Here is a 13,605-nt window from a genome sequence, read left to right on the forward strand (position 1 = left end):
CGCCATTGTGCCGAGATAACATACAAGCTGCGTCCAAAACGAGCTTTAACGGGTGTATTTGTTTAAGATGAATTAATACGTGACGTAGAAAACTTCGTCTGATTCTCTACCACTGTTCGAATTCTTCTAGGGAAATCTGGCGTACAGAAAAGTGAAGTGAGTTTCCTCCGTTTGCTTCCTTATATGGAGAGATTTCTTTCGCCACAGGACAGAACCGTTCGGTCACTTGTTATTATACTGCCACCTGGTGGTCTCGTTGCAAACAATATCTGATTCTGATTAAACGGCATTTTGAATACCGCACGGCCAATGTAGACAACGGCATCTAAAACCTTAAAGAAAAAAAAACATTAACATTTATTTATTTATTGCAAACTTCACGGAAAGCGTCGGGTTTTCAACCAATGCCTTTAAAACCGTCATGTCAGCCACATTTATAAGCCTACCGTAATAAACTGAAATGAAATCCAAATAATAGTCAAAATGGTTTCTTACAGAGTGGACTCATGCAAATGATAGAGTGGTAGGTTCTACGCGACCTATCGGAGGTGTCTGTAGCTTGCATTATGCCAGTGGTGGCCTATTGTGTGTTTTGCATAAAACTGCTTTATTGTAAAATACTGAATCGCTGTTGTCTCAGTGAGCGTCATTTACGTAGGCTATATTTTACATAATTCCTTAATGTTGCTTGAATACTATTTCCCGATAGTTCAGTGTAATGAAATGTGTAATGAAATTTTGCCCAATTTCTAATATGGCCTAGTTTCAAAACACCAAAATAGTTCAAAGGGTTACAGTTAAACGATCTACTGAGAGACGTGAGTTCCCAACTCATTCTGCCAAATTTAAAGACGCACAATACATATTGCAGATCAAATACATCCCCATCTTCACCCACCCTGTAGTGCAGTCCCACGAAACTCTGCAGGTTTCGCGTCTTTAAGACTAGACATTAAATCTGTACATACATATTTTTTTCCTTCACTTTTTTTCATCAGGGATGCACAAAGCTCATTGTACTCTAGGCTATTTGTTCACTTGCTCTTGTCACTGTGTGCGCCACTTTTCGATGTGTAACATTTCTCTTACTATTCCTGTTGTTTTTGCTCTAATATCATCTGATTTAATCAAAATAGTCGTTTAGACTGTATTAATTTATTACTGCAGTTTAGTCGGCACTAATTCTTTCTTTCTTTCTTTCTTTCTCTCCCCCCAGGCAACACTTCTTTTGAACGATCTGCGTCTCTGAAGGCGCGGAGAACTAGTGGGAGTCGCGGGGATACTTAAGGATGTCTTGGTACCGACTTTTTCTGTGTTACCTGTCCCATTAATGTCTCGTGGGGCACTTCCTCTCGTTTTAGCCTCAAATTTATCGCCATTCCGTCAATGCAGGATCAATGAAAGGTGACATCCCTGTTCGGTATCTCATTTACTGTCTCTCTTGAAAATTATTAGCCTATCAGTCCCTATTCTGGCTCGGTCCCCTATCCCTTTATAAAAAGAGGGAGTCATAACTGTGCTGAATAATTAAAGAAAGAGAAAACGGAGTGGTTCTAAGGTTTCGGCAAGTTATTGTTCGCGCGTGAGCAGCGTTGAATAGCTGTAAAAAGTGAACTCCTCATGCGCGAGACTCATCAGTGGGCTACGCCCGGGTCAGGTCATGTCGGGTCCGCTCCATACATACTCCTAAGACCGTGAGGCTGAAAGGACGACAAGGATGCCCAGACAGAGACTTATTGCTTCAGAGAGCGATGGTAAATACCGATTGATCTTTTTGTGTTTATTGATTAATGATTATGTTACTCTTATTTCTGCGTCGTCAAAACCTTTGGAGTCAGTTTTCTTTTTTTCCTGCCAAGTCCTAACACTGGAACTAAGATTTACAGTGCTACCTTTCCTCAGGATGTAGAGTGGGCTACACACACAAGTAGCCTATGCTTTTTGTCCACCCCTCTCTCTGTTTCTCTCTCTCTCTCTCTCTCTCTTAATTTCTCTGTGTGTGTTAATATGGAACATCAGTTTGAAAGTTCATATGTGCTCTCATTTACATATGATGTTGTGCCGAGTCCTAGCAGCCTCTGTCTTTAGATTTTGTGTGTGTGTGTGTGTGTGTGTGTGTGTCTGTATTCAGTGTATTTTTTATTGTATGATGCCATACAGTGAAGTAATAAGCTATATCTCATTACTGGTTCAGTCTGTGATCATTGTGCTCACTACTACAGGTGTAATGACCCGCATATTACACAGGTATCTGGTTACAGAGTGGACAGACAACAAAAGCTGTCTCAAAACAGCATACCTCTGTATTTCTGGTCCCTTAATGCCTGTCCACCTTATGGTCAAACTATACTAAAAAGTCCAACTAAAGTCCAAGGATGTATACATTACAAAAATGTAATATGTGTGTGTGTGTGTGTGTGTGTGTGTGTGTGTGTATGTGCATGCGTTCTTTAATGTAGGGTTTCAGATGTCCAAGATTCAATCAGGAAATATCATATTGCTTTAATTTTTCTAATAAAAAAAGTCAAACTATACTAAAAAGTCCAACTAAAGTCCAAGGATGTATACATTACAAAAAGGTAATGTGTGTGTGTGTGTGTGTATAGAGAGAGTTCCTCAAAATAACTATTTTGTCTGTTTGTGTTTACAGTCAGCATTGAAGTGAATGATGGTAGGTCAGAATGCTTCATCTGTGTTTATTTATAGTTTTCTTCTTTCTTTTTTTTCTCCTTGCTTGTTTGTGTGTGTGTGTGTGTGTGTGTGTTTATATGCATGTTACGCATGTGAAATATTGGCCTTGTCACTGTTTTTGTTCCGAAAATGTAGATGCCATTAACCATGAGGCGGAGGTGGATGAAAAGACCGAAGAAGAACCGAAAAGGAAGAAGGCGAGAAAACGAAAGACAAACGGGAGGAGAAGCTCCTCTGTGGAGGATGACGGTGATGAGAGAAGAGAGGAGAGGCTTGAGAAACACCTTAAGAGAGAGAGGACCAGAAAAGAGAGAGAGAGAGAGGGAAAGAGGAGCGCAGATGGAACTGCTGAGCGGGAAGAGGTCACTAAAAAAAGAAAGAATCGCAAGAATCAGGGGACGAAGAAACTACAAGAAGAAGATGACGGGGATGGGATGAGCAGCATGAAAAGGACTTCCAGGAATGTCAAAAATGAAAAAGGAACAGAGCGTAAAGAAACGAAAGACGAAGACGAGGAGCAAAACGAAAAGAAAGAAAGGAAGAACAGAAAACTGAAGAACGAGAAGAAGAAAGAGACAAAGAAAGTAGAGACAACGTAGGTTTCCCATATATGTCATCTAGATCACACAGAAGAGAAAAAAAAAATAGTTGCAAATGTCCAAAAAATAAACGAAGACATGTTTCACATCAGTGAACAAAAACAGTAATATTAATGCAAGAATCATATGAGGGATTACTATGCAACTGTCTCACAGTTTCCTATAATTATATGGTAATAATAAATTAATAGTACTTCCCTCTCGATTATTACATGCATTTTAAGTAAGTGCTTTATAGGCTGCCATTAACTGTGTAGCTGTCATGTGAAACACACGCTATATTAAGAAGCGAAATGTGAAAATTTAACTTGACAGCTCTGAGGAGGAGTCATCTGAGGAAGAGGAGGAGGAGAAGGAAGAGGAGGGGGTGGATAATGATGAAGGAGATGAAGGTATATTGGGCTCTTTGTCACCAGAGGAATTGGAGAAACTGAAGGAGGCAGTGGATGAAAAGAAGAAGCTCATTATCACTCTGAGAGCAAAACCATGGCCCATGAGGAAAAAACTCCTCACTCTGAGGTATCATTTCTCTCTCTCTCTCTCTCTCTCTCTCTCTCTCTCACTCTCACTTTCTCTCTCTCTCTCTCTCTCTCTCTCTCTCTCTCTCTCTCTCTCTATCTCTTATTTGCTAACACACACACACACACACACACAAACTCTGTCTCTTTTTGTTTCAGGGAGTCTCAGAGGTTTGTGGAGAAATATGAAGGGGCTCTGGGCAAGGGCAAAGGCAGGAAACTCTACGCCTACAAGGTCATGATGATGAAGGTCAGAGGTCACCTCCAGATGCCCGTCATCATCTTTTAGTTAATCAAAGTCTTACCTCATCTTTCATTATCACCTGTAACGTCTGAAATGAACATCCAGAGGAAATCTTAAGACAACTGTTACTGCAGAATGTAATTAGTGCGGTAAAGGTTATGCAGAATTATCTGATGTTTAACCTAATTTAACCCAGTTCTTCTTTGTTAGAAATGGATGAAGTTTCAGCGTGACTTTGAAAACTTCAAGACGGCATGCATCCCTTGGGAAATGAAAATAAAGGAAATTGAAAGTAACGTCCTTGACTTTGGTCTGACCTTTCAGCCTGTCCTGCAACACAGTTTCCTTTCAGCTCTTACCCTAGAGTTTTTTGGAGTGTGTTTTGAGGCATTCTGTACTGCCTATCTGATAAAAAAAATGTACAAACTTTTCTCCAGGTCATTTTGGCTCATCTGTGGCCTCGTACTTCATATTTCTGCGGTGGATGTATGGTATTAACATGATCCTCTTTGGTCTGACGTTTGGTTTGGTCATGGTTCCAGAGGTGAGACACAATCTACCTGTCACTTTATGTGTTATTTACAACAGTCTTAAAATGAGAACAATACTACAGTGTAAGCCAATGACAAAGGTGCTATATTGCTTCTGTGTTAAGCAAGCTGTTCTGCTTTCCCTTTTTAAGTGTTTGAACTTTGTTTACGTTTGCGTTTGCCTTTACGTTTGCGTTGACATTTGTACTACGAAAGTGTTTGGTGTTTGTACTTGTAATGTATTTAGGATTGTATTTCAATTGTATTCTCACACAACAAAAACAAAGGTCGTGTGACTGACAGCTCTTACTACGTGTTTGGTTTGGTTTATTTTCTCGTTTTTAGGCACTGATGGGAAAACCGTATGGGAGTTTGCCCAGGAAGACTGTACCCAGAGTGGAGCAGGCCAGTGCCATGGACTTTGCTGTCTTATGGGACTTTGGGGTGAGGGTGTACACACACACACACACACACACACACACACACTCACACACACACACACACACACACACACACACACACATACACACACTCCTAAGTCTTCAGCAGCACATTTACAGTCATCTTTAAACACCTAACACTTAATTACAGGGATATGCAAAGTACTCAGTCCTCTTCTATGGCTACTACAACAACCAGCGTGCCATTGGCTGGCTTAAGTTCCGCATGCCCCTGTCTTACTTCCTGGTTGGGGTGGGCACAGTGGCCTACAGCTACATGGTGGTCATTAGAACGTGAGTTCCTTCGTCAAGAGCATTTGTTTACCAATCAGGATAAAAATGGGAATTTATTTATTTTGGTGTTACGATGACATACGAGCTGATGGCATGGAACTCCTATCCCCATAATCCGACAGGATGGCAAGGAATGCCAATGAACAAGGGGGTGGAGATGACACCAGTTTCAACTTCAGCTGGAAGATATTCACCAGCTGGGATTACCTCATCGGTAATCCAGAAACAGCTGATAACAAGTTCGCCTCCATCACTACCAGTTTCAAGGTACACAGAGTCTGTGTGTGTATATGTGTGTATATGTGTTTGTGTGTGTGTGTGTGTTTCCGCATCAACTGATCTTGCATTGATTACTTTTTCAGGAGGCTATTGTGGAGGAGCAAGAGAGCAGGAAAGATGACAACATCCACCTGACCAGGTTTCTGAGAGTTCTGGCGAATTTCTTGGTAATGTGCTGCCTGGCTGGCAGCGGGTACCTGATCTACTTTGTGGTGAGACGGTCCCAGAAGTTTGCTCTGGAGGGACTTGAAAACTATGGTTGGTGGGAAAGGAACGAGGTAAGATTAACCTGTCAGTGCTTTTGACAGATTGGCATGTTTTTACAGGAGGCTGAATATTTTTAAATTTATACTGATTTATGTACTTACGTGTCTGAATTTTTACATGGCTCCTCTTTTCAGTTCAGGAGAGGTAGGTAACTTATAAAGCTATGGAAGGAGAGGACAAGCTGTGACCTTCCAGCTACCTACTGACCTATTCCATTCTCCTGCTTTTCATATCTATGCATTCCTGTATACAGCTATGGACATGCCATGCTGTTTTTCAGCATTTAATCAAAATGAACAAGTAGTGGTAAATAGCAGTAAAGCAGTAGAAGTGATCATGCAGAACTGATAATAAAAAAAACTGGGTGATTTTTGAAAAAGTATACTGATGCCATTCCAAATGAATATATTTCCAAGTAATAATTAATTAATGTCATTACCATTTGGTTCATATCTTTATTAACTTACTTCTGTATGTATTAATATGATGACTATTGTTCGCTGCTTGACTTGTACAAAAATAATTAAACAAAAATTGTGTGTGTGTGTGTGTCTGTGTATATTGCCAGGTAAATATGGTGATGTCACTGCTGGGAATGTTCTGTCCGATGTTATTTGACGTGATCAGTACCCTGGAGAACTACCACCCCCGCATTGCCCTGCAGTGGCAGCTGGGACGGATCTTCGCCCTTTTCCTCGGAAACCTCTACACCTTCATCATTGCCCTGATGGATGCTATTAACCTAAAGGTGAGTCTTCACATTTCAGGGCAAGTCGCTGCAACCTCAATTCACACAACCTCAGTCTCCAGCAACCTCAGTTTTCCCTCTACCTTAAAGCAACTTCAGTTATTAGATGGAGAAAATTGAAATCAATGCCACTTCTTCCCCAATTAAGACTGAAGCACATCCTCCTTAGCACAGAGCACATGGTGTCTCTGAACTCCCTGTACACTAGAATGGATTAAAACTATGTTTAATTTTTGCAGCAACACATAAAAATGTAAGGAAGAGAGTATTCTGTAATTCTCAGAGGTAATCAGTGTCGACACATTCGCTAACTTAGATGAAGTAGAACGTTGTTTCCATTTTAGATTACACAGATCTCTGTGTAACATCTACCCTCTCGTTCAGTTTACGTTTCAGCTTTGTACCTTAGAGAGAACAACAGCCACTCACGCTGTGTGAAAGCATAATATCTAATGCCATGTCACTATCTGTGTTCAGAGAGCAGAGGAAGAAGTGGTGAAAATGAATATGACCATATGGATGGCTAGTCTGTATAATGGAAGCCTGCCAGAGAATACCACAGCATCCATGATCGCAGTCGACCCAGCAGACGTCCCCCGCGGCCCATGCTGGGAGACAATGGTGGGACAGGTAATGTATGTCTATAGATTATACGCATGCGAGATAATCAGCATTCAGAGTGTCATCTGTGAGATAAAAGACATGTATTAATTCAATATTATTTAACTATTTAGAGCTAATTTAAACTTAAAGGCTGGGAAAATGTTTTTGGTAATTTATACCATGTCATCGGTTAGATAACAAGAAAGTTAACTTGACATTGCAAATAAAATGTTGTCACTTTGAAGACAAATCAGCCAGATTCTAAATTACTACACATAAGTAGAGTTTTTGAGCTCCTTGCCTCACATCTCTGATTGGTTAGGAGTTTGTCCGTCTCATTATATCTGACACCATGACAACCTACATCATGCTGCTGACTGGTGACTTCCTGAGGGCGGTACTAGTGCGTTTCCTGAACCACTGCTGGTGCTGGGATCTTGAGTATGGCTTCGTAAGTAAATATATACAATAACTGTGCGCTTGTCAGAAAGAAAAACATGCATTATATTCAAATTCAGTTAAAACTTGAAACTAATTTTGTTGTTGTTTTTTTTTTTTTGATAGCCCTCATACTCAGAGTTTGACGTCAGTGGAAATGTGCTGGGACTCATCTTCAATCAGGGAATGATATGGTAGGAAATGTGTGTGTGTGTGTGTGTGTGTGTGTGTGGGTGTGTGGGGGGGTGTCTGTTTGTTTAGTCAGAGAGAGAGAGAACAAGAGAGAAATTGAGAGCAGACTGCATCAAGAGAAATGACTACATCTTGTATTAAAAGTTAATTCTTCGCATGACACACGTTCTCTCTCTCTCTCTCTCTCTCTCTCTCTCTCTCTCTGTTGGGTGGTTGTGCGACTCTTTGTTTCTCTCTGTGCATTCCTGTACCCGACTGAGTGCGTACGTGTTTCTTTTGGATTAGGATGGGTGCTTTCTATGCCCCCTGTCTGCCGGCCCTGAACGTCCTGCGTCTGCACGTCTCCATGTACCTGCAGTGTTGGGCTGTGATGTGCTGCAATGTTCCTCAGGAGAGAGTCTTCAAAGCCTCTGGCTCCAACAACTTCTACATGGCTATGCTTCTCGTCATCCTTTTTCTTTCCACCCTTCCTGCCATCTATACCATCGTAACCATCCCCCCGTCCTTTGACTGTGGACCCTTCAGGTGACTGCGAACGTGGTTGCCTTGACGACCGGAGGCCTCTTGGCTTTTGATTTGATAAATGATAGAATCTCTTAGTTTGTGTTTAAAAAAAAACACGCATTCACAGAAATATCGTTTGAAGTTTCCAATCAGAAGAGATGAAAAAAAAAAAAAATTCTTACCTTTTTCAGGGTCTCTTTTCTTTCATGTTTTTTTGTAACACAAAGAAATCTTTTATATCTTTCAGTCGAGTACACCTTTTATCCATCAAAAGGCACATTTTTGTGTAACTGAGAAATGAGCTAAAGCAATGAGCAATATTCCTACTGCAGAACTGCATTGTAGGCAGGGATTCACTCCAATCCTACACACACACACACACACACCTGATTCAGACAGTAAAGGTCCTTTGAAGAGCTGAATTTAGGCTAGTTACATTAGATTAAAGCTAGAGCAGAGTTGTGATGCTAAACAAGTAGAGTGATGTACTCCCATGCTAATGGATAATTAAACGTACCTTTTTCATCCATACTGAGTGTTTTTCTTTTTCTTTTTTTCTAAACCTGTCCTCTGATCTGATTGGCTAACCGTGTAGTGGCAAGAACAGGATGTTTGATGTGATTCAGGAGACGTTGGAGACTGATTTCCCTGCCTGGTTTGGGAAAGTTTTTAGCTACGCCTCGAACCCTGGCCTGGTCCTTCCTTTCATACTAGTCATGGTGTGAGTACATTTGTCTGTGTGTCTAGAAAACTGTGCAGGGAAGTGAGACAGTTAAACAAACAGAAGACCTCCACAGTGACAAGTGGAAAAAGAGTATTGTAGTGTGCTTTAGCATAATGTTTCATAGTCTAGTGTTGTATAATACAGGTGAGTATAGTACAATACCATGCAGGCTACAATAGCATGGCATAGTAGCCTATAGCATAGTTCGTTATGTTACAGTATATAGTATTAGTGAGTAAGTGCAGTATGGTTCTGTAAGGTACTGAGTGTGGTATATTTAGACCATGGAGTAATTGTGACTGTAAGACACAGAATAACTTATAGCTTATGCACGAAAAAGAAATGACCCTTTGTCAGTGATCTTTTAACTGTTTCAGTCTGGCAATCTATTACCTGCAGTCTACCTCTAAAACCTACAAGCAAGCCAACATTGAGCTTAAGAAGAAACTTCAAACAGTAAGTCAAAACACCAGTCACTTCTCAGCAAATTTACCAGTTGTAACACAGTTCTGCTCTCTCTACTCATTGAATACCCCTCTAGTAATTACAGGCTTCTACCACAAGGTGGCAGTGTATCACTTTGTACTAGCACTGTCAGCTTAAATGTCCAGTCGCATCACAGAACTCCCTATGAGAAAATAACTATGCCATAACATAATGAAAATGTATATGTCCCACATAATTCCATGTAATTAGACTTGGTCAATCTTCATTTTAACCTAAAACCTATGCCTAAACACAGGGTAAATATGTCGGGCTAATCTACTGTCAGATGATTAAAGAATGAGAGGAAAGAGGAGAATCGGTGCATAAAGAATTCTTTTAATGAGGTGAACACAACATCAGAGAAAGTCAATAGCGCTTACTTACTGGAACTATGCCTCTGTACTCCTCCCTGGGTGTGCTGCTGATGTAATTGTTTTAGTTTAGTTTCACACCAAGTGAAAATATATGCATAAATACAAATAATGCTTTGATGCTGCCCCCCCCCGCCCCCCCCCCCCCCGCCCCCAAAAACCCCAACATGTTAGTACTGGTGTATACCAAATGTCTCAATCAGCAATAGGCATTAAAACAGCATTAAATGCAGTGGCCAAACCAAAATGTTGTCATCCAAACCACACCAAATTAGAAGATCATTTCCAAACAAAGCCACAAAATTACAGAAAAACACCTAAAACACATTCCGCATACCAACATGGTAACAAACAGCGCCAAACAATTTAAAACAATCTATCTCATTTCCTTCTTTTCTTTCTCCTACAATTATGTTTTACTTATTCTGCAATTCTCTATGATGTCCACCATTTGGAGGGTTTAGCAATTGTCTTTTTTTTTCTCAGGGAAACATAACCCTTGTGTTTAATATAGAGTGAAGGGGGAAAAAAAGAAATAGAAAGCAAAGACGTAACCCATGAATTCAAAAGCGTAAAGATGTAAAGACACGGAAAAGTGCCAGTCCACTTCAGCCTAAAGGTCCTAAACTTTGTTCATATCTTGAAACAATAAAACTCCGGAGAATTATAGCCAAAACGTTTTAAAGATTGTATCATTAGTCTTGAGAACGAGCGAATTGTAAAACTGCTTGCTTGTTTTAGGCGTATATGTCAAATTCTCGCTTTCCTTCTTCGCAGCAAAATGAAGAGAACAAAAAGAAGAATAAACTCGCTGCTCAAAAGGCAGCTGATGATTTGAAAGAGGCCAAGAACACAGCATCTCAGCTCCTGTCCACACAGACCAATAACAATGCCTCAGACCCAGGTGAGAATTCACACTCTAACATCATGACCTCGTCAGTCAAAACACTAAGTCGACTTAATGAAGATGTAACATTGCTCTGGATCATCTCTATATGATTTTAATAAAACACATTAAGTCGTATATATGTGTTTATTAACAGGACTATGTATGTCTGTGAACACTCTTATACACCAGGACCCAGTCTTCTTTTATGCATTTTAAAAACCCACGATACAATTTCATCCTTTATGTATTTTAACAACACATGATACAATGTTAATAAATGATTTTGTTAGGGGTGATGCCTACAGCTTCACTGTTGCCTAACAAGAAGGCTTTGTGATATAATCTTACACATTCTATGGCCCAAATGAATATTTGAGTACCCATTTTATGGTGTGTTGCCTAAAACATAATCTCTCCATCTGTCTGAGTGGAATCGTCATCATCATCATCATCATCATCATCATCATCATCATCATCACCATCACCATCACCACCATCCCAAACTTGATGAGGATCTTCACTGTTGTCTCTCTGTTGTGCATTCTCTGTTTCTCTAGGGCAGAGAGAACAATACACAGGCCAGCATGGACGCTACACACATACACGCTCATCACACGCTGCTCGAGGAACATCAAACCCCCACTCCCCTCACACACGACCCCCCGTTGCACGGAGTCATCTACCCGGTCACCCACGACAACCAGAGCCAACAACGCAGAGGGGCTCACATTTTCAGAGACGCTGATTTCCATGTAGACGCTCACCCGGGGATGCTGACGTCTGTTCGACAAAACTAAAAGAGCAAGCACTTTAGCAAGTCTCCCAAAATGATTCGGGATGACAGCAGAAGTTGTTTGCTTTTTTTTTTTTTTTTTTTTTTTTTTTTTTTTTTTTTAGCATTCTAGACCCCTGAGCAATGAATGTTAAACAGAGACAAAAATGAAGTATTAGTACAACTCTATGTACATGGCAGACAGTATTACTTAGAAAGAAAAGTTTATTATTTTCATGTTTTACTGGTAAATAGAGAACTCTTTGATGTTTCTGCATTGCTTTGATTCAGATACAGTACAGTATTTTCTCACTGCTTATGAAAATGAAGATAACTGATATTTTATTCCTGAAGATCCTGGAGTCCTGCTGCTTTGACACTGATAGAGTGACATTAGCCCATATGCCCTGAGTCTTAATAGGTTCAGGAGTTCAATGGCTATGTAACCTTATAATACCTCTACTTCTTATCTCATCTCCGCAAAGGCTAAGTTACTTCCAGTGTTCTGTAGAGCATAAAATGGAGCAAACAGATAAGTGGATGGAGAAAATGGATTTGGCATCTAGACAAACTTCTCGGTTTTTTGCCAAATGAAAAGATGCAAACTGTATAAACTCAGTTAGACAGGTACTATGATGATTAACATTTTGAATCTGAGAACCTGGAGTTAGTTCTGATTCATAAAGGCAGCATCTGCCACATTGAGATGTTTGTCTTGTCATTTTGTGTTGAATGGCAATTAAAAAAAAAGGAAAAAGACCATACACTTTGGGGGCTCTCGTGAGATAGAACAACAAATAAACCATCATTGCAACTTTTATATGATAAAAATTTCCAAATGCATAATTATGATATAATACACCAAAAAAGCTGATTCCGCTGCATAGAGGACTTAATAAGATTGTTTGTCCCATAGAGCACAGATTACATAACAGGAAAGGAAATCATCCTCATCAGATTGGTCTCCTTATTTCACCAAGCAGGTGGCTTTACTTCTCTCTCTCTTCTCAGTATCATTAATCCAGTAATCCCCAAATTACAGACCCTCAGCAGGTGACTGGTTATTTTGATCCGACGTCTGTCTTCTAAAAACCACGCTTGGCATCGGTACCGGGTGTCCAGTATCCCGGTGCTAGACTGCCTTCGCTAGAGCAGAAGATATGACAGGCTGCGACTTCCCTGTCAATCAACGGCTCTTCTTCTTCAGCTCTGACCTGCCTTCACATGATGACCTAAATTGGTTTATTGCTAAAGACCTATTATAAAACTGGCATTTCATATCTGGGAAATATATTTTGAACTTCAAAGTCACCAATAGCGCACATGTTCTCTCCTCAAAGCCCACATGCGCCGATCTACATCTCCAAGACAACCTCATGCCATCTTGGCACCGGGATTATGCAGCTGGCACCATAGTTTCATTAACATTGCATGCACGCATATAAAATTCATGATCACACAGCATTAAGTATTCATGCGTCATCTGAGAATTTTTTTTTTGTTCATTCAGAAAGCCATAGCTCATTAAAGTAATCAGTGCTGGATTTGCTGGATTCTCGCCATTGCCGAGAGCCCAAAGGATTTCACATCATTATAATATAAATCACACAAACTCACACATTGGTTTCAGTTACACCAGTTTACTGATTGAAAAGAACAAGTTTTAGTAAACTGAAAATCTTTAATAAATTCATAACATAAAGAGTAAAAAAAAAACACTGCGTTTGGTAATAACTTTTAACGTAGCGGGGATTATGTTGGTTAGAGTTTCAGACGAGGTATTAACTTGCCCTGCTGTTGGCCACTGCACATTTACAATATTTAAATTCAAGTCAGTTGGCTGACATAAACTGTAATCGTAGTTTACAGCAGAGCTCCCAGTGGGTGTGAGTTACTGGATAAACTCCTATCACAGCAGCCATGATGTGTTTACTGCTGTGAATGACGACGAAATGTCACACATGGGTTTTTGTGATTCGCTGGATAAAATACTGTATAAAGTAATTGTTTGTAAGC

The 13,605-nt window shown here is 40.2% G+C and overlaps 1 protein-coding gene across 1 annotated transcript; it reads left to right on the forward strand.

The window, feature by feature from the left end:
- Positions 1–1,699: 1,699 nt before the first annotated feature.
- Positions 1,700–11,614, forward strand: tmc1 (transmembrane channel-like 1). The gene is made up of 21 exons (XM_030791817.1): positions 1,700–1,754; positions 2,651–2,671; positions 2,827–2,888; positions 3,054–3,286; positions 3,606–3,809; positions 3,968–4,058; positions 4,263–4,344; positions 4,490–4,596; positions 4,928–5,026; positions 5,174–5,316; positions 5,439–5,583; positions 5,679–5,873; positions 6,431–6,610; positions 7,088–7,240; positions 7,536–7,664; positions 7,778–7,845; positions 8,129–8,368; positions 8,943–9,068; positions 9,449–9,527; positions 10,706–10,897; positions 11,375–11,614. Exons 1-21 carry the CDS (start codon positions 1,718–1,720, stop codon positions 11,612–11,614), a joined length of 2,826 nt encoding a protein of 941 aa, XP_030647677.1. The 5' UTR covers positions 1,700–1,717.
- Positions 11,615–13,605: the final 1,991 nt, after the last annotated feature.

Source organism: Chanos chanos, chromosome 14 (assembly GCF_902362185.1).
Source record: "Chanos chanos chromosome 14, fChaCha1.1, whole genome shotgun sequence".
Classification (NCBI taxonomy): domain Eukaryota; kingdom Metazoa; phylum Chordata; class Actinopteri; order Gonorynchiformes; family Chanidae; genus Chanos; species Chanos chanos.